Genomic DNA, 20,899 nt, shown 5'->3' on the forward strand with positions numbered 1-20,899 from the left:
TTAGTTCAGTTATTATATTCTTCATCCTTTATTGGTTCTTTTTTATATTTTCTGTCTCTGTTGAGGTTCTCACTGAGTTCATCCATTTTTCTCCCCAAAGTAGAATAACTTTATGACCATTACTTTGAATTCTTTATCAGGTTGAATTGTTTATTTCTGTTTCATTTAGTTCTTTTCCTGAGATTTTTTTCTCGTTCCTTTGTTCATAACATACTCCTCTGTCTTCTCATTTTGTATGACTTTCTGTTTTAGGTAAAACAGCTACGTCTCCTTGCATTGAAAGTATGGGCCTTCAGTAGAAGGTGATATGTGGGGCCCAGAAGTACAATCCCCTGGTCTCCAAAACCAAGTACTCCAGGGCTGTCCCCTGTGTGTGTGCCCTCCACTTGTGATTGGGGTACAATTCCTGCTGGTACAGTTGAGGACGGGGCTGTGCCCTGGGCCAGCATCTGGCTACAGTGCCTGGCCATGACTACTGCAGTTGCATTGGTGGTTGGGGCTGGTCAGCGTGCTGGCTGAGAGTCCCTCCTATGATTGCTGCCTGTGGGGGTGACTTGTGACGCTAGCTCCCCCTCCCTGGGACAAGAGTTTCTTTGAACGGTTGCCCATCCTGACTAAGGATGTCCACTGGGTGTGTCGGGGTGGGTGCTGCTGAGATTGCCTGCCAGGTGTAGTGGGTCAGGAGAGTTGCCTGCTTGGTTGGGTGGGAAGGGTGGGGTGGATCTAAAGGGGAATGCCAGCGTGAGGTGAGCAGTGCTAGCAAGGTAGACAGGGTGTTAAAACTGGCATCCACTGGCGTTGGAACAGCTAGGCTGAAGGAGGGCCCGAAAATGGCACCCCATGGCTTTTTCTCCTAGAGAAATTTCCTGCAGATCCCTGCTCCTCTGGCACATATGCTAAAATTAGTAGATATCCCTTATATATGGTGCAGGCACTTTTCACACTGCTGCCTGTATGGTGGGTCTTGAAGTGAGTGAGATTGTGTACAGACCCTTTCAGTGTGGAGTTTTGGTTTCTTACTAGCTTGCAGCTCTCCAGGAATTAAGTCATACTGATTTTTCAATGCTCCTGGATTTATGCCCTGCTGATTTTCAAAGCCAGATGTTATGGGGACTTGTCTTCCTAGTGCAGATCCCCAGGGCAAGGGTGGGAGTATGCCTCATATGGGGCTTGAACCCCAACACTCCTTAGGACCTCCATATCTGTGCTATCCCTCCTGCTTGTGGGTTGCTGTACCAGGGTTTGTTTCCTGACCAGATTGTATTTCTGCCTCTCCCATCCTTCTTGATGTCCCTGTTTCTTTGTATCTTTACCTGTGGAAGAGCTGTTCGGCTAGCCTTCAGGTTATTCTCAGAGGGGATTGTTCTCCATTAGTTGCAGCCTTGGTGTGTTCACAGGAAGAGGTGAGGTCAGGACCTTCCTACTCCATTTTCCCTACTCCATCCTAATTAGGTATAGGCTAAAATTCTTTCTCACCTTCTCAGTTCAGTTTTCAGAGCTTTTATGATGTTGCTTCATAGATGTCTTGTGCATGTGCCACTTAGGTTAGTCTGATACTCAGGCAGTGACATAAATCTTAGTTCAGTTCTCAAGACCTGTATTATGGTGCTCTCTGTCTTTCCCGTACTTACAGAATTGGGGGGTTAGTCTGAGACTTGGGTAGTATTTTTAAACTGAGCTCTGATCTCTCCATGTTTGCTCTGCTGCTTTTGTCTGTGCTGTGCTTAGGCGGTTTAGGATTTAGCCAGATTTCTATGAGTTTATGTACACCAGAATGAAAACATGTTCTTTCTGAGTCTATTCTCTCTTCTCTGAGATACTCCCCACATTCCTTGGCTCACAGGGGCGTTTTCCTGGCTTCCCTGGGTGGAAAGGTGGAGTTTCTCTCAGAGTTTTAGCAGCCTATACTTCAGCTGCACTTCAGTAGCCAGAGGCCTGTGTTGGGGCAAGACTACTAGAGAAAAGGAAAAACAAAAACCCTGGAAACTTCACCCTCTTGAGGGTTGCTTCTCCACATTTTCATTCTACAATTCCCTGCTTCTTTTTATTTTTTACAGTCCTTAGGGTAGTCACTTTTTGTGTTTTGTCTAAGATTTTTAGTTGTAATCAGTAACAGAACTAGAGTGTAGTGGGCTAATTTTGCCATTCTGGAAATGGAACTCATATCCTATATTTTTAGGATTTAGAAAAATTTGGAGAATGAGAATATTAACCTAAGGTTTGAAATAACTATATTTGTGACTATATACTAAGTTATTTAAAGAATCATTTAATGTAATAATAAAATTACATAAAGCTAATGTTTTCACGATTGGATTTTTAAAAGGGCAGAAAAAGAAATGCTTGGATTCTCAAGAGGTTTCCCTCCTTGATTTATTCTTGAATTTTTTTCTCTTGAGATTTGTCTGTCTGTTATTCTTACTAACTGTCAAGATAACAGCCTTATTTTAATGGTACCTATATGATTACTTGGAAGAAAGAAATTAATTCAGTTTCTTGATTTCCTATAGAAACTTGCTTGTTTTAATACATTATAAATAAATTGAGAATAAAATGTGAAGTAAACTATACATATTTGCACTTTAAATCAAAATGTGTTATCTCATTTAAATGTAATCAGAGAGTTAAATGATTTGAATTATTTATAAAACTGATTAAGGAGAGTCAAATAGTTTGAGACTCAGAAATTTTGTTATGTTTTTAAATTTTTTGAGATGTAAACAATTTTAGCTACTTAATGAGAACAAGAAATTAGTTCTATCTATGGCTATTTCTTTTCAAGGGTAACTTAAATCTTAAATTTTAATTTATAAAGCTGTGAATAACTAACTAGTCTCTTGAAGAAGGTCAGAAACCCTTCATTGTTTTATCATTCCATGATATGAAAGAAATTATTTCAGTGCATTCAGTGGATCTTTTTGAAGCAGAAAATAGTTTTTTTAATAGGAACTTAACAAATGCTTTTAATGCTTAGTTATTATGTTGGTTGATGATACAGTTTTTATAAACTATTTGCAGTATTAGTCATGTATGCTTAAATGCACTGGTTAAAGTCCTGATTCAAGGATGGAATCCTTACTTAATTTTTAGATCAGATCTTTTTTCCCTTCTAGCAACACAATGCAGAAATTGAGCACTTAACTGAAGTTCTTAAGGAAAGAAATAAAGAAAGCAAGAGGCTAAGGTCCTCTTTCGATGCATTGAAAGAATTGAATGATAACTTAAAAAAGCAGGTAAGACCTATTTTAATAAATACTAGATTATAAGATTTTTAAAACATATCATCTATATTTAACAAATTATATATCGAAGTCTTAGAATATATTCTAGCTAGAGAAAATTTTGATTAACTTGATTTCCTATAATACTTCCAAATATAAATATGGTATTCTTAAGCTTTTGATCTCTCATCATCTGTTTTAGCATCCAGCTGAGAATATGTTTTTGCAGTTTAGAATTTTTAAAATATAAGAGCAATTACTAGATTTAAATGAGCAAAAAAAGAAACACCACATGATAATGTGGAGATTTTTACGCATTGATTTTAGCTAATACTTCTTTTAACTGCTGTTTTACACCACTGCTTATTTAACATTCATTTATTTTCTGGACATCTATTATATGCTAGGCACTGTACTAGCGTGAATATAGAGTGCTATCATACAGAGGGCTATCATATTGTACTGTGATTACATAAGTGATGTAATCTAGGTTACTGCTTAATAATACTGAAGTTGTAAAGCAAATATTTTTGAGTTGTGTATCTTTTTTTTTAACTTTTGCCAGTTTTTGACTGAAAGATGAGAAAGAATAGTTCAAGAGAGACAGGAGAATGATTATGTTTGTATTTGTGTAAGGAGAAGTAGATGAGCAGAAATTGGGGTAAACCCAGTCACTTCAAAAATGAAAGCTTTGGGCTGGAAGACTTCATGGATTCTAAAATGTAACTAAGCTCAGACTCTCAGAGATAATATGCATCCTGGAATTCTTTAGCTAGCTATATGTCTTCAGTTTCTGTTTTTGATGTTCTGTAGTCACTGCTTGTTACAACCTTTCTCATTGGCAGTGACAACTAGCTACAACATTTCTCATTTGATCTAAGTTCTTTGGCTTCCCTGAATTCATTTATGGCCTCCCACAGTAGGAGTATGGATGGCCTTCACTTACTGTTGTCTGGAAGCCTGCTTTATCCCTGGAGAGATTACTTTTTCCCATCACACTCTCAATCTAGTGTGCTCTTGCTCTCTCTTCTTTTTTAAGATTTTATTTATTTGAGAGAGAGAGTGATCAAGAGAGGAGAGAGCACAAGCCAGGGGAGGGACAGAGGGAGAAGGAGGAGCAGACTCCCCACTGAGCAGGGATCCCGATGTGGAACTCGATCCCAGGACCCTGGGATCATGACCTGAGCTGAAGGCAGCCGCTTAACCCACTGAGCCACCAGACGCCCCCTCTCTCTTTTTAACTGAAGTATATAGTTGGTTGACACAAAACATATTAGTTTCAGATGTACGATAATGATTTGACAATGTTATATGGTATACTGTGCTCAGCACAAGTGTAGGTACTATCTGTCACCATACAACTCTAGCACTCTTTTTTTTTTTTTTAAAGATTTTATTTGACAGAGAGAGACACAGCGAGAGAAGGAACACAAACAGGGGGAATAGGAGAGGAAGAAGCAGGCCTCCTGCCAAGCGGGGAGCCTGATGCGGGGCTCAGTCCTAGGAACCCGGGATCACAACCTAAGCCAAAGACAGATGCTTAATGACTGAGCCACCCAGGTGCCCTGTAGCACTCTTTTTTTGAGAAGGGTTTCTTTAACTGCTAGCCAAAGAACACTGTTGCCCATACCTATCTCTTAAGGTTATGTATTTCTTAATAATTTTGTATGTGTTTGTATGGGTGTATGGTGAGTGGAGTGGATATGTGAATTATTAAGTGATTGACCTATTGATAATTGGATTTTTGATCTAGTGTGACCAAAGTGAAAGAGCTTGGGAGAAATCCTTTGGTACCAGTTGGGAGAATGCTTTTTTATGGTTACTCTGTTTAGTGTAGATGAGGAGTCAGCAATTTTTTTCTTTAAGGATGAAATAGTAAATATTTTGGGCTCTGTGAGCCATGCAGTCTGTCATGACTCAACTCTGACATAATGCAAAAGTAGCTACAGACAATAAGTAAGTGAATGAGCATGGCTGTATTCTAATAAGATGTTATTTATAGCAGTAAACAGTGTTCAGATTTGGTCCATGGGCTATAGTTGGCCAACTTTGGCATGATGAATGATGTATATATACAGTTGACTCTTAAACACCATGGGTTTGAACTGTGTTCCACTTATATGAAGATTTTTTTTTTCGTTAGATGTGGTACCATGTTATAAATGTATTCTCTCTTACGATATTCTTTTTCATGTCAGAGTCTATCATCTTTTATATTTTTTTCTCATATATTCAGGAAAATTATTCTCCTATAGTAATCCTGGATATGACAAAGATCCAGCTGGGAATTAAATTTTCCCATCGCTTCTCAAGAGTATTTTCTGCTGATCTGGGTCACTTTGTACCCTTCCTCCTCCCCTCCTCAGCATCCACCCCTCTTCATTGTTTTTCTTTTCTGGAGTTCATTTTTTTTTTTCTTTCCTCTCTCTCTCTTTTTTTAGATTTAAATTCATTTAATTCACATTATTAGTTTCAGAGGTAGAGTTCAGTGATTAATCAGTCTCATATAATACCCAGTGCTCATTATATCATGTACCTTCTTTAATGTCTATCACCCAGTTACCTCATTGCCCCACCCCTCCCCTTCCAGCAGCCCTCAGTTTCCTATGATTAAAAGTCTCTTATCGTTTGTCTCCCTCTCAGATTTCATCTTGGTTTATTTTTCCCTTCTTCTGCTATGATCTCTGTTTTGTTTCTTAAATTACATATGAGTGAGATCATATGATAATTGTCTTTTTCTGATTAACTTATTCACTCAGCATAATACCCTCCAGTTCCATCCACATCAATGTAAATGATAAGATTTCATCCTTTCCGATGGCTGCATAATATTCCATTATACCACATCTTCTTTATCCATTCATCTGTCAGTGGACATCTGGGCTGTTTCCATAGTTTGCCTATTGTGGACACTGCTGCTATAAACATTGGGGTGCAGGTGCCCCTTCAGATCACTACATTTTGTATCTTTGGGGTAAATAGTTGGTGGTGCAATTGCTGGGTGGTAGGGTAGCTCTATTTTTAACTTTTTGAGGAACCTCCATACTGTTTTCCAGAGTGGCTGCACTAGCTTGCATTCCCACCAGCAGTGAAGAGGGATCCCCTTTCTCTGCATCCTCACCAATATCCGTTGTTTCCTGACTTGTTCATTTTAGCCATTCTGACTGGCATGGGTTGGTATCTCATTGTGGTTTTGATTTGTATTTCCCTGATGCCGAGTAATGTTGAGCCATTTTTTCATGTGTCTGATGGCCGTTTATATGTCGTCTTTGGAGAAATGTCGGTTCATGTCTTCTGCCCATTTTTGACTGGATTATTTGTTTTTTGGGTGTTGAGTTTGGTAAGTTCTTTCTAGATCTTGGATACTAGCCCTTTATCTGATAATGCCATTTGCAAATGTCTTCTCCCATTCTGTCAGTTATCTTTTGGTTTTGTTGACTATTTCCTTTGCTGTGCAAAGGCTTTTTTATCTTTATGAAATTCCAGTAGTTCATTTTTCCTTTGTTTCCCTTGCCTTTGGAGATGTGTCTAGCAAGAAGTTGCTGTGGCCAAGGTCAAAAAGGTTATTGCCTGTGTTCTCCCCTAGGATTTTGATGGATTCCTGTCTTACATTTTTAGGTCTTTCATCCATTTTGAGTTTATTTTTGTGTATGCTGTAAGAAAGTGGTTCAGTTTCATTCTTCTGTATGTGGCTGTCCAATTTTCCCAACACACTGGTCCATTGTGTCATTCATTTGTTGAAGGGGCTGTCTTCTCCATTGGATATTCCTTCCTACTTTGTTAAAAATTAGTTGACTACGAGTTGAGGGTCCATTTCTGGGTTCTCTATTCTGTTCCATTGATTTGTGTGTCTGTTTTTATGCCAGTATCATACTGATGATAATTGCAACTTTGTAATGTAGCTTGAGGTCTGGAATTGGGATGCCACCAGCTTTGGTTTTCTTTTTCATTATTCCTTTGGCTGTTTGGGGTCTTTTCTGGTTCCATACAAATTATAGGATTTTTTGTTCCACCTCTGTGAAAAAAGTTGATGGTATTTTGATAGGGATTGCATTGAATGTGTAGATTTCTATAGGTATCATAGACATTTTAACAATATTTGTTCTTCCAATCCATGAGCATGGAACATTTTTCCATTTCTTTATGTTGGCCTCAATTTCTTTCATAAGTGTTCTATAGTTTTCTGAGTACAGATCCTTTTCCTCTTTGGTTAGATTTATTCCTAGGTATCTTACGGTTTTTGGTGCAATTGTAAGTGGGATTGACTCCTTAATTTCTCTTTCTTCTGTCTCAATGTTAGTTTATAGAAATGCAACTGACTTCTGTACATTGATTTTATACCTGCCACATTTTTGAATTCTTGTATGAGTTCTAACAATCTTGGGTGGACTCTTTTGGCTTTTCCACGTAGAGTATAACATCATCTGTGAAGAGTGAGAGTTTGACTTCTTTGCCAATTTGGATGCCTTTTATTTCTTTTTGTTGTCTGATTGCTGAGGCTAGAACTTCAAGTACTATGTTGAACAACAGTGGTGGACATCCCTACTGTGTTCCTGACCTGAGGGGAAAAGCTCTCTGTTTTTCCCCATTGAGAATGATATTGGCTGTGGGCTTTTTGTAGATGGCTTTTATGATATTGAGGTATGTTCCTTCTGTCGGTACACTGTGGAGAGTTTTAATCAAGAGAGGATGCTGTACTTTTTCAAATGCTTTTTCTCCATCTGTTGAGAGGATCATATGGTTGTTGTCCTTTCTTTTATTAATATCGTGTATCACATTGATTTGCAGACATTGAACAACCACCCTTGTAGCCCAGGAATAAATCCCACCTGGATGGTGAATAATCCTTTTAATGTACTGTTGGACCTTGTTGGCTGTTATCTTGGGGGAATTTTGGCATCCATGTTCATCAGGGATATTGGCCTGTAATTCTTTTTGGTGGGGTCTTTGTCTGGTTTTGAGATCAGGGTAATGCTGGTCTCAGAACGAGCTTGGAAGTATTCCTTCCGTTTCTATTTTTTGAAACAGCTTCAGAAGCATAGATATAAATTCTTCTTTAAATGTTTGGTAGAATTCCCCTGGAAAGCCATCTGGCCCTGGATGCTTGTGTTTTGGGAGATTTTTGATTACTGCCTCAATTTCCTTGCTGGTTATGGGTCTGTTCAGGTTTTCTGTTTCTTCCTGTTTCAGTTTTGGTAGTTTATACATTTCTAGGAATGCATCCGTTTCTTCCAGATTGTCTAATTTGTTGGCATATAGTTGCTCATACTATGTTCTTATAATTTTTTGTGTTTCTTTGGTGTTGGTTGTGATCTTTCCTTTCATTCATTATTTTACTTATTTGGGTCCTTTACTTTTCTTTTTGATGAATCTGACCAGGGGTTTATTGATCTTATTAATTCTTTTGAAGAACCAGCTCCTAGTTTCATTGCTCTGTTCTAGTGTTCTTTTGGTTTCTATTTCATTGATTTCCCCTCTAATCATTATTAATTCACTTCTCCTGCTGCATTTAGGCTTTCTTTGCTTTTCTTTCTTCTGTTCCTTAGGTGTAAGGTTAGGTTGTGTATTTGAGACTTTTCGTTTCTTGAGAATGGCTTGTATTGCTATGTACTTCCCTCTTAGGACCACTTCTTAGGACTACCTTTGCTGCCTCCCAAAGGTTTTGAACAGTTGTGTTTTCATTTCATTTGTTTCCATGAATTTTAATTCTTTAATTTCCTGGTTGACCCATTCATTCTTTAGTAGGATGCTCTTTAACCTCCATGTATTTGAGTTTTTTCCAAATTTTCTCTCGTGATTGAGTTCAAGTTTCAAAGCATTGTGGTCTAAAAATATGCAGGGAATAATCCCAGTCTTTTCGTACTGGTTGAGACCTGATTTGTGACTCCAAATGTGATCTCTTCTGGGGAATGTTCCATGTGCACTAGAGAGAAGAATATGTATTCTGTTGCTTTAGGATGGAATGATCTGAATATATCTGTTAAGTCCATCTGGTCCAGTGTGTCATTCAAAGCCCTTGTTTCCTTGTTGATCTTCTGCTTTTATGATCTGTCCATTGCAATGAGGGAAGTGCTAACGTCCCCAACTATTATTGTATTATTATCAATTTGTTTCTTTAATTTTGTTATTAACTGGTTTATATATTTGGCTGTTCCCAAGTTAGCAGCATAAGTATTTACAGTTGTTAGATTTTCTTGTAGGATAGACCCTTTAATTTTGATATAGTGTCCCTCTTAACCTTTTATTACAGTCTTTGTTTTAAACTCTAATTTGTCTGATATAAAGATTGCTACCCCAGCTTTCTTTTGATCCATTAGCATAATAAATGGTTCTTCACCCCCTCATTTTCAATCTGGAGGTGTCCTTGGATCTGAAATGAGTCTCTTGCAGATAGCATATCGATGGGTCTTGCTTTTTAAAGATTTTTTCTTTAAGATTTTATATTTATTTGACAGGGTGCCTGGGTGGCTCAGTTGGTTAAGCGACTGTCTTCGACTCAGGTCATGATCCTGGAGTCCTGGGATCGAGTCCCGCGTCGGGCTCCCTGCTGAGCAGGGAGTCTGCTTCTCCCTCTGAACCTCCCCCTTCTCATGCTCTCTCTATCTCATTCTCTCTCTCAAATAAATAAATAAAAAAAATATTTTTTAAAAAAAGATTTTATATTTATGTGACAGAACACAAGCAGGGGGAGTGGCAGGCAGGAGAAGGAGAAGCAGGCTCCCCACTGAGCGGGGAGCCTGATGCAGGGCTTGATCTCAGGGTCCCAGGATGATGACCTGAGCTGAAGGCAGATGCTCACCCAACTGAGCCACCCAGGCTCCCTGGTCTTGCTTTTTTATCCAATCTGACACCTTATGTCTTTTGATTGGGACATTTAGCCCATTTACATTCAGAGTAACTACTGAAAGATTTGGATTTAGTTCTATTTTATTACCTATAAAGTCACCTGTTTCTGTATATTGTCTTGGTCCTTTCTGGTCTGTTACTTTTGGGCTCTCTCTTTGCTTCAAGGATCCCCTTTAATATTTCTTGCAGAGCTGGTTTAGTGATCACAAATTCTTTTAGTTTCTGTTTGTCCTGAAAGCTTTTTATCTCTTCTCTTTTGAATGACAGCCTTGCTAGTAAACTATTCTTGGCTGCATATTTTTCTCATTTAGCACCCTGAATATGTCTTGCCAGTCCTTTTTGGCTTGCCAGGTCTCTGTGGATAGGTCTGCTATCAATCTAATGTTTCTACCCTTGTAGGTTACTGACCTCTTGTCCTGAGCTGCTTTCAGGATTTTCTCTTTGTCTCTGAATTTGCAAGCTTCACTATTATTTTGAGGTGCTGACCTATTTTTCATGATTTTGAGGGGGGTTCTCTGTGCCTCCTGGACTTGATTGCCTGTTTCCTTTCCCAGATTAGGGTAGTTCTCAGGCATAATTTGCTCAAGTATATCTTCTTCCCCTTCCCCTTTCCTTTTTCTGTGATTTCAATTCTAATATTGTTTTGCTCTATGGTATCACTGATCTCTTGAATTCTCCCCTGGTGATCCAGTAGTTGTTTATCCCTCTTTTTCTCAGCTTCTTTATTCTCCATCATTTTGTCTTCTATATTACTAATTCTCTCTTCTGAGTCATTCATCCTAGCAGTTAGAGCCTCCATTTTTTTTTAAAGATTTTATTTATTTATTTGTCAGAGACAGAGAGATAGAACAACAGTGCAAGCAGGGGGAACAGCAGTCAGAGGGAGAAGCAGTCTCCCCTCTGAGCAAGGAACCCAATTTGGGGCTCGATCCCAGGATCCTGGGATCATGACCTGAGCTGAAGGCAGATGCTAACAGACTGAGCCATCCAGGTATCCCTAAAGACTCCATTTTTGATTACATCTCATTAATAGCCTTTTTGATTTCAACTTGTTTAGATTTTAGTTCTTTTATTTCTCCTGACAGGGATTTTCTCGTGTTTTCTATGCTTTTTTCAAGGTCAGCTAGTATATTTATAATCGTTATTCTGAACTCTAGTTCCAGTATCATATATCCATACTGATTAGGTCGCTGGCAGTCAGAACTTCCTCTTGTTCTTTTGAGTTGAGTTTTTCCGTCTTGTTATTTTGTCCAGAGAAGAATAGATGAATGAGAGAACAAAATACTAAAATGTTAACAGTGACCCCAGATAAATATACACTAAGCAAATCAGAATAGCCCCAGAACTGAAAAAACAAAAAAATTTAAGAAAAAATAAAAAATAAAAAAAATGAGAGAGAATATAATCAGACAGGTGAACAGAACAGGGCAATTCATTGGATCCTGTGTGTATTTTGGTCTGTTTGTTGGAAGACTAGATCCTGGAACACCTGGGTGTCTTAGTTGGTTAAGCATCTGCCTTTGGCTCAGGTCATGATCCCAGAGTCCTGGGATCAAGTCCCCCATCGGGCTCCTTGTTCAGCGAGGTTCCTGCTTCTTCTCTGCTTGCTGCTCCCCCTGCTTGTCTTCTTTCTCTCCTTCTTTCCCTCTCTCTCCCTCTCTGACAAATAAATAAGTAAAGTCTTAAAAAAAAAAAAAAACTAGGGCCCAAAATTGTAAAAAAAGGAAAACTTATGTATATACAAAAGTAAAATTAAATACAATGAAAGGATAGAATGTAACTGTAAAAATGAAAATTAAAAAAGACTTAAAAAAAGAGTTGATAAAATAAGAAATTGGTTGAAAAGGAAAGAGAAAAGAAATAGTAAATTTGGAAGACTAATCATGAGAAAAAAAACATGAATTCTATATACTGTTTTCCTCTAGTGCTGGAGTTTTGCATTTCTTTGTGGTTGGTAAAGTTGGTCTTAGTTGGATGTTCTTGCTGATCTTCTTGGGGAGGGGACTGTTGCACTGATTCTCAGGTGTCTTTGCCCCAGGAGGAACTGCACCACCCCATGGCAGGGGTCAGGCTATGTAATTGGTCCCAGATTGCTCTATATGGCTTTTGTTCCCTGAAGGCTTTCCACGCGGCTTTAGAGATTGAGAATGGCAATGGCGACCTCCCAATCTCCAGCCCTGGAGCTAAAAGCCTGTGCCCCACCCCGCCCCCACTCCTCATTGTGCCCTTGGGGAAAAGCAGTCAGTCATTCCTGTGTCCGTGGTCTCCATCTGAACTCTGTGCTCACCTAGTCCATGACTGAGCATTTCTATTCAGTCATGTGACTCTGCTTGGAGTCTCCAAAGCCTGCAGACTCCTGTGGTGCGCACCCGCACCGTTCCTTCCCAGGAGGGAGGGTTGTTTGACTGCGGTTTTGCCATTTGCTGGTTCCCTGCTCAGAACGTGGTTGCCCATCCCTTCTGCGGTTTGTGTTTTACGGCAACACTGTTCTGAAAGCCCACTCCTGGGCTTGCTGATGGCAGCCGGCTTTCCTGCTCCAATGCCTGGGAACTCTCATGCACTCAGGTACCCCTGTTCTTTCCGTGACCCCTGGGATCTTGAGAGCACACTGTCCCACCTAGGATTCCACCCTGCTTGGCCACCTGAGTACCTTTCAGGCAGGGACATCCCATACCAGAGCAGACTTCTAGAAGTTCTGATTTTTCGCTTTACTACTATATTACTTTCTGGTAGCCGGCTTTCTGTGGCTCCCTACTCTCATGGCTTATCTTCCAATATGTTGCTTAGGATTCAGTTCACACTTCCTACCTTGCAGAGAGTGCTTGCTTTTCTATTTGTAGAATTGCAGCAATTCTTTCTTAGAGCTCTGGTTCAGTTCACAGAAGTTCAGAATGGTTTGATAGCTCTCTAGCTGAATTCCTGGGACCAGACAAAACTATGGTCTCCTATTCCTCTCCCATCTTGGAGTGTCTGTCCTTACAACTTTCCTAATAGCATTTTGTTTTCTCTAGCCTACTTTATTATAAGAACGTTGTGTATGATACATACAACATTAAAAAATATGTATTAATTGGCTGTTTATATTATCATTAAGGCTCCTTGTCAACAGTAAGCTACTAGTAATGTGTTTTGGGGAATCAAAAGTTCTTTGTGGATTTTTTATTACCCAGGGGTTGGTGACTATCACCCCTGCATGGTTCAAAGCTCAACTGTGTTTCAAAATTGCTAAATAAAAAGGTAACTTATTTCTGTGACTGACTTGCATGGTAATTTATGGTAGCATTGGATATAAATAAGTCTGCAATATTATTATAATAATAAAACAATTCCCACTAAGTCTTGCCATCCTGAGGAGTCAAGGATTAATATTCAGGATTCATCAGGCTAGAGAGTCCCTGTGAATACTGTAGGCTCTCATTTGAAAGGATCAGGGTTGCACCCTAGGAGGAGGCAAATTAGAGATATATGAAATCCTCCTCAAACTGAAATGTGGTCTTAACTGATATTAGTTCCTGTTTAGAATAAGGCGATCAGTCTCCATTTTGAGTATCTAGCAAAGGAAAGAATGAGCCCTCTCTGAAAGAAAATGTGTATAAAATTTATATATTTTCTTTGTCATTCTATACAAAATTAATCATTATATTAAAAGACAGAATCACATGGATCACTGAATTCTACTCATGAAACCAATATTGCACTGTATGTTAATTAACTAGAATTTAAATAAAAATTATAAAAAGACAGAATCATATAACTTAATATAAAGAGAACAAAAATGCCCCAGGCAGTGTGAATATACCTGGCAGTGATCCAGATATTGGAGCTAGTAGGCAGTGATTTTAAAATAATGATTAATGTGTTCAAAAAAGTAGAAAAAAAGATTGAGAACTTCATTAGAGAAGCAAAATTTATAAAAAGGAATTAAAATGAAATTCTGAAACTAAAAAATACACGAATTGAATTTCAGAACTCCAGTGAATGGGTTTAATAGCAGATGAGATGCAGCAGAAGACAGGATTAATGAACTGGAAGATGATTTCCTAAAAGGTTTTGAGATAAAAACATTGAGTAGAGAAAGAATAAACAAATTTATAAAAGAGATACGTTTCGTTAAAATTTTTAACATGGGAGTTCAAAAAGAGATCATAGGGCAAAAACAAAATATTTGAAGAGAAATGGCCACGTATTATCCAAAACTTGTAAAAACAGTATGCCAACTTATAGATTCAAGAAACTATGTTAAGCCTAAACATGATAAATGTTAAGGAAAACCAAACATAGGAACATTGTTTTAAGACTGCTGAAAACATTAGATAAAGATAAAATTTTTAAAGTGATCAGAGAAAAATAAGACACTTTACTTTCAAAGAAGGAGCAGTAAGACTTATGACTATCTTTTAAGGAGGAAACATCATGTACCTTAAATATAAATAGAAAAAGTGAAAAAAACCCTCCTTCTTGTTGTATGAAGCCAGCATAACCTTGAAACTAAATGTGTCAAGATTTTTATAAGAAAAGAAAAATTCAAATCAGTTGCATGAATATAGGTGCAAAAAATTTAAATATTAATAAATTGAATCTAGCAATACATAAAAATAATATAGCTAAGTGGATTTAGTACAGGAATTACAAAGTTTATCATTTGGAAGTTATGGTTTATCATTTGAAAATTATGGTTTATCATTTGAAAATTAACACATCTGATAAATGGAGAAAAATCATATTATTTCTATTGTTAATAAAATTCAGCACTAACTTATGATAGTAGTAATAAAAGAGAACTTAATTTTGATAAGGTATCTACAAAAATAACCCAACAACAAAATCATATTTAGGTTATTGTTTTCCTTCTGAAATCAGAAGAAAGAAGGGTGCTCACTCTTAACTGTTTCTCTTGAACTCTGTACTGAGAGTCCTAGTCAGTGCGATAGGGAAAAAAAATAGAAAATAAGGATTGGAAAGGAAGAAATAAGAATTATCTACTGATAACATGATTATGTAACTGTATATACAGGTATCCAAACGGATATACAGACAAGTTAGTAGAATAAAGCAAATGTAGGCAAATCCTTGGATGTAAGTTCAATATACAAAAATCAAGTGTATTTTTATATACCAGCTGTAATCAAATAGTGTTATTTATTGAAAGATCCCACAGATAATAGCATCAAAAAGCATTAGCTATCCAGGAATAAATTTAAAAGAAAGATGTATATAACACATACACTGAAAAGTACAAAACATTATTAAAAGAAAATAAATAAGACCTAAATAATTTGAAGGCTATGTTATGTTCATAGATACGAAGACTCAATATTTGTAAACATGTCAGTTCTTCCCAAATTTATATATTTAATCCAATTTCAATAATTCATTACACTGCATCCTTAATGATTTGTACACTTTCATGTACATACATAAAAAGTTCGATTAAAAGACATTTCCCATTAAAACATATACTTGTAAGATCTCAGGAGACTTGCAAATTTTTTATAGACTGAAGTAAACTTAGATACTATTAGTACATTAGGGACAAATGATTTTAGCTATGATTTTTTTTTAATTAAATTTTTTATTTTTTTATTGAAGTATAATTGACATACAATATCCTATTAGTTTCAGGTGTATATCATAGTGATTCACTATTTTTATACATTTCAAAATGATTTCCATGGTAAGTCTAATTACCATAAACGATGATCTTCTTTAATTATGAATGCTACCTCTGTTTTGTTACATTGTTTGGTTATACAGACTAGATAAGGTCTTTACAAAATCTTTAGTATGAAATCAGCTTAAGTTTTATATTGAAATATTTAATGTTTTCTGATTTTAGTTAAATGAAGTAAGTGAAGAAAACAAGAAGATGGAGATTCAGGCTAAGAGAGTTCAAGCTCGTTTAGATAATTTACAGGTAAGTTGTCTGCTCTTTTGACACAAGGGATTTTTTTTTTTAAAGATTTTATTTATTTATTTGACAGAGAGAACACGAGAGAGGGAACACAAGCAGAGGGAGTGGGAGAGGGAGAAGCAGGCCTCCCGCTGAGCAGGGATCCTGATGTAGGACTGGATCCCAGGACCCTGGGATCGTGACCTGAGCGGAAGGCAGATGCCTAATGACTGAGCCACCCAGGCACCATGACACAAGTGAATTTTAAATGATTGCCTTTGGATTTTCCCACCTTTAATGCAATTGTATTTTAATTCATGGATATGTACTGTTGCAGAGGAAGTATGAGTTTATGACAATACAGAGATTGAAAGGAAATTCGCATGCTGCTAATGAAATGAAAAGTTTAAAACAGGATAAAGTACCAGTCTCAAAAACTCACAAGGTATGATATGATTGAAAATTTCTCCAATAGAAAATAAAGACATTTTCTCTTTGTTCTTGAATCTGTTTTTGGCAAATGTCATTTTGGTATGAAAGTATTCACTATAATAATTCCTTTACAGAGAAATATCTGTATAATATTTCTAATATGCTTTTATTTACAAAAGCAAAACAAAATATTTCGGCAGTGTTTCAGGCACAGGCCTTAAGCTTAATAAGAGCTTTATTATTCATTGTGTTTTAAGATTCCACAAGCTTTCAGTGCTTTCTGTCAAGACTGCAATCCATGCCTGAAAGGGCTTTATTTATTTATTTTTTCCTAAGGAATTTTTTACTTTGAGGTGTAAATTACATACAGTAATGTAATGCAGAGATCGTTAAGTATATAGCTTAGTAGTTTTGACAAATGCCTATACTCATGTAACCTGCAACTAGATATAGAACATTTCCATCATCCTAGAAAGTTCCCTTATGTCCCTTCTCAGTTCGTCCCTGCAAGAAGTAGCTGTTAATCTGATTTCTATCACCATGAATTAATTTTGCCTATTTTAGAACTTCAGTCAGTGGGGTTGTATAGTATGCTCTCATCTGGGTAAGGCTTATTTTGCTTATCATAACATTGAGTGTATCAATAGTTTGTTCCTCTGTATTGTATTGCTCGGTAGTATTCTGTATGAATATATCACAATTTGTTTATCCATTCTTCTTTTAATAGACACTTGGGCGATTTCTACTTTTTGTCTCTTATGAATAAAGCTGCTAAGAATGTTTGTGTACAAGGCTTTTAGTGGACAGATGTTTTCATTCCCCTTGGAAATACAAGCAAGACTGGAATTTCTGGGTCATAGATATTTGACTTTTTGTGAAACTGCCAGTTTTCCAAAGCAGTTATACCATTTTATACTCCTACTAGCAAGGTTTGAATGTTGTGGTTACTCCAGACTATGCCAGCATTTGGGGTTTTCACACTTTTTCATTTTGACCTTTTCAGTGGGTGGCTAGTGATATTTCACTGTGGGCTGTTAATAATTTTGATAAATCCTCTCATTCTTTTCATAAAGTGGGAATACAACATCATTTAAAGATAGCTGTGGAGGAATCTCAGTTACAAAATCAGAAGCCACCAATGGGCAGTGTGAATCTGAAGGTGTTAACTGTCTGGCTGGCCTGTGATGAAGATATCATGGATCAGCAGGACCAAATTCAACAAAAGATTGCTGTGCAGAGAATATGCAGGGAATAATCTCAGTCTTTTGGTATCGATTGAGACCTGATTCGTGATCAAGTATGTGGTCTATTCTGGAGAAAGTTCCGTGTGTGCTTGAGAAGAATGAGTATTCTGTTGTTTTAGGGTGGAATGTTCTGTATATATCTATGAGGTCCATTTGGTCCAGTGTGTCATTCAAAGCTCTTGTTTCTTTGTTGATTTTCTGCTTAGATGATCTGTCTATTGCTGAGAGTGGAGTATTGAGGTCTCCTACAATTAACGTATTGTTATCAATATGACTCTTTATTTTGGTTAACAGGTGGCTTATGTAGATGGCTGCTCCCAGGTTGGGGGTGTAGATATTTACAATTGTTAGATCTTCTTGTTGGATAGACCCTTTAAGAATGATATAGTGTCCTTCTGTGTCTCTAACTACATCCTTTAGCTTAAAATCTAATTTGTCTGATAAAAGAATTGCTACCCCAGCTTTCTTTTGAGGTCCATTGGCATGGAAGATGGATTGCCATTCCTTCACTTTGAGTCTGGATGTATCTTTAGGTTCAGAATGAGTCTCTTGTAGACAGCATATGGATGGATCCTGTCTTTTAATCCAATCTGCTACCCTGTTCCGTTTTATGGGAGCATTTAGGCTGTTCACGTTGAGAGTGATTATTGAAAGATATGAATTTATTGTCATCCTGTTGCCTGTGAAGTCCTTGTTTCTATAGATTGTCTCTGTAAATTTCTGTGCTATATCACTCTTGGGGTCTTTCTCCTTTTATAGAACACCCGCCCTCTTAATATTTCTTGCAGGGCCAGCTTAGTGATTCTTTCAGTTTCTGCCGGTCTTGGGACCTCTACATCTCTCCATCCATTCTAAATGACAGCTTTGCCTGATAAAGTATTCTTGGCTGCATGTTCTTCTCGTTTAGTACCCTGAATATGTCTTGCCAGGCCTTTCTGGCTTGCCAGGTCTCTGTGGATAGGTCTGACGTTATTCTGATGTTTCTCCCTCTGTATGTAAGGAATCTCTTCCCCCTAACTGCCCTTAAGATGGTTTCCTTGGTTCTAAGATTTGCGAGTTTTACTCTTACATGCCGGGGTGTTGGCCTGTTTTCCTTGATCTTGGGAGGAGTCCTCTCTGCCTCTAGGACACGAATGTTTGTTTCATTCCCCAGATTAGGGAAGTTCTTTGCTATGATTTGCTCAAATATATCTTCTAGTCCTCTCTTTCTCCACCCCCTGAGGGATCCCAAAAATTCTGACATTGGAACATTTCATGGTGTCACTTATTTCTCTGATTCTATTTTCATGGATTCTGAGTTATTTTTCCCTGGCCTCCTCTTTTTCCTTCTTGTCTGTTAATTGGTCTTCTAGATCACTAATCTGTTCTTCTGCCTCACTTACCATAGCGGTTAGATTGGATCTTGATAGCATTTTTAAATTCTGCCAATTCAGCTTTCATTTCTGCCCTTAGAGACTCTTATGTTGCCATTAATTGATTTCTCCATTCTAGCTATTGTCTTCACAATTGCTAGCCTGAATTCCATCTCCAACATCTTGGTTATATCTGTATCCATTTGTAAATCTGTGGCATAAATCATAATCTCTGAGTCTTTCCTATTTTGGGGTTCCTCCTCCTAGTCATTCTGTTGATGGGTGGTTGAGGGAATGTATAGAGTCCAAATTATTGACCATAACCCAAGCAAAATGCACCTGTTTTATAGGGACGTTAGGGTTGCTGGCCTCTTGTTCGCCCAGCCTGCCTTCTGAGGGAGGGGCCTGCCGCGCTGTTACTCAGGGATCCCTGTTTGGGCAGAGTTGCCCTGCCCCCTGTGGTGGGGGATGGGCTCAGTGAAAACCAGTTTTTTTTGGGCTTTTGTTCTCTGGTGGCTTCCTTGGTGGCTTTCCGCATCTCTTCTGAGAGTCAGACCAGAAGAGATCGTTTCCAACCCTCTGCCTCAGAACAGAGAGATCGTAGTCTGTTCTTCAGTGAGCTCTCCAGGCCACACTATCTCTGTTTCTCTCTGTGCTGCTTTAAACTTCAGGTGCTGGGTTGTGTGCCCCTCAGCAGCGCTCCCAGTCCTCGCTTCAGATTGGGGCATGTCTCTGCCCTTTGTGCTTCTAAAACCGCTAGCTGCCCCCAGTTCGCATGTGGGACCCCACTGGTTTCAGTCCAGGGGGCTCCCTAAAGTCCTTTCCCTGCCGCTACCGATCTGTGAGTCTGTGCCCTGTCCCCAGCGTGGGAGGCTATCGCTCACCAGCGGTGTAGGATCCCGACAGCTCGGCTCCCTCCCCCATCCGTTTATCCTCTGATATCTTCCCGCAGAATCACAACTCCCCGCTTCATACCTTGAAACCACACACCTGCGATATTCTGTTTATAGAGATCCAGATCTATCTTTGTTCATCTCAGGCTGATTTTGTGGGTGTTCAGGTGGTCCGGTAGATATCCAGCTCAATTCCAGGGACTGGTTGGAATAGGGTCCCCTACTCCTCAGACCATAAAAGACCATAATGCTTTTAAACTGGAACTCAATCACAAGAAAAAAATTGGCAGAAATTCAAACACTTGGAAGCTAAAGACCACTCTGCTCAAGAATGTTTGGGTCAACCAGGAAATCAAAGAAGAACTTAAACAATTCATGGAAACCAGTGAGAATGAAAGCACATCAGTCCAAAACCTATGGGATACTGCAAAGGCAGGTCCTAAGGGGGAAATACATAGCCATCCAAGCCTCACTCAAAAAAATAGAAAAATTCCAAATTCACCAACTAACTCTACACCTTAAAGAACTAGAGAAAAAGCAACAAACGATGCCTGAGCCATGCATTAGAAGAGAAATAATTAAGATAAGAGCAGAGATCAATGAATTAGAAACCAGAAACACAGTAGATCATATCAACGAAACTGGAAGCTGGTTCTTTGAAAGAATTAATAAGGTCAATAAACCACTGGCCAGACTTACCCCAAAAAAAGAGAAAGGACCCAAATTAATAAAATTATGAATGAAAGGGGAGATACCATGACTAACACCAAGGAAATAGAAACAATTAATAGAAATTATTATCAACAACTATATGCCAATAAATTAAGCAACCTGGGAGATATGGATGCCTTCCTGGAAATCTATAAACTCCCAAAACTGATACAATAAGAAACTGACAACCTGAATAGGCCAGTAATGAGTAACAAGATTGAAGCAGTGATCAAAAACCTCCCAAGAAACAAGAGTCCAGGGCCTGATGGATTCCCTGGGGAATTCTACCAAACATTCAAAGAAGAAATAA

At 38.1% G+C, this 20,899-nt stretch overlaps 1 protein-coding gene across 11 annotated transcripts in view; it reads left to right on the plus strand.

Moving 5' to 3' along the window:
* CCDC138 (coiled-coil domain containing 138) overlaps positions 1 to 20,899 on the plus strand; it is a 138,506-nt gene that overhangs the window by 22,957 nt on the left and 94,650 nt on the right. For 9 of the 11 annotated variants that reach the window (XM_025869116.2, XM_073897928.1, XM_025869118.2 and 6 more), the window contains exons 7-9: positions 3,114 to 3,233; positions 15,904 to 15,981; positions 16,295 to 16,402. In XM_025869116.2, coding sequence (XP_025724901.1) covers positions 3,114 to 3,233; positions 15,904 to 15,981; positions 16,295 to 16,402 — 306 coding nt within the window. Of the gene's footprint in view, positions 1 to 3,113; positions 3,234 to 15,903; positions 15,982 to 16,040; positions 16,215 to 16,294; positions 16,403 to 20,899 lie in introns of those variants that run through there. The other 2 variants (XM_073897926.1, XM_073897931.1) reach the window with 2 other exon arrangements.

This window comes from Callorhinus ursinus, unplaced genomic scaffold, assembly GCF_003265705.2.
Source record: "Callorhinus ursinus isolate GAN/ISIS: 27379988/994484 unplaced genomic scaffold, GSC_fseal_2.0 scaffold10, whole genome shotgun sequence".
NCBI lineage: Eukaryota > Metazoa > Chordata > Mammalia > Carnivora > Otariidae > Callorhinus > Callorhinus ursinus.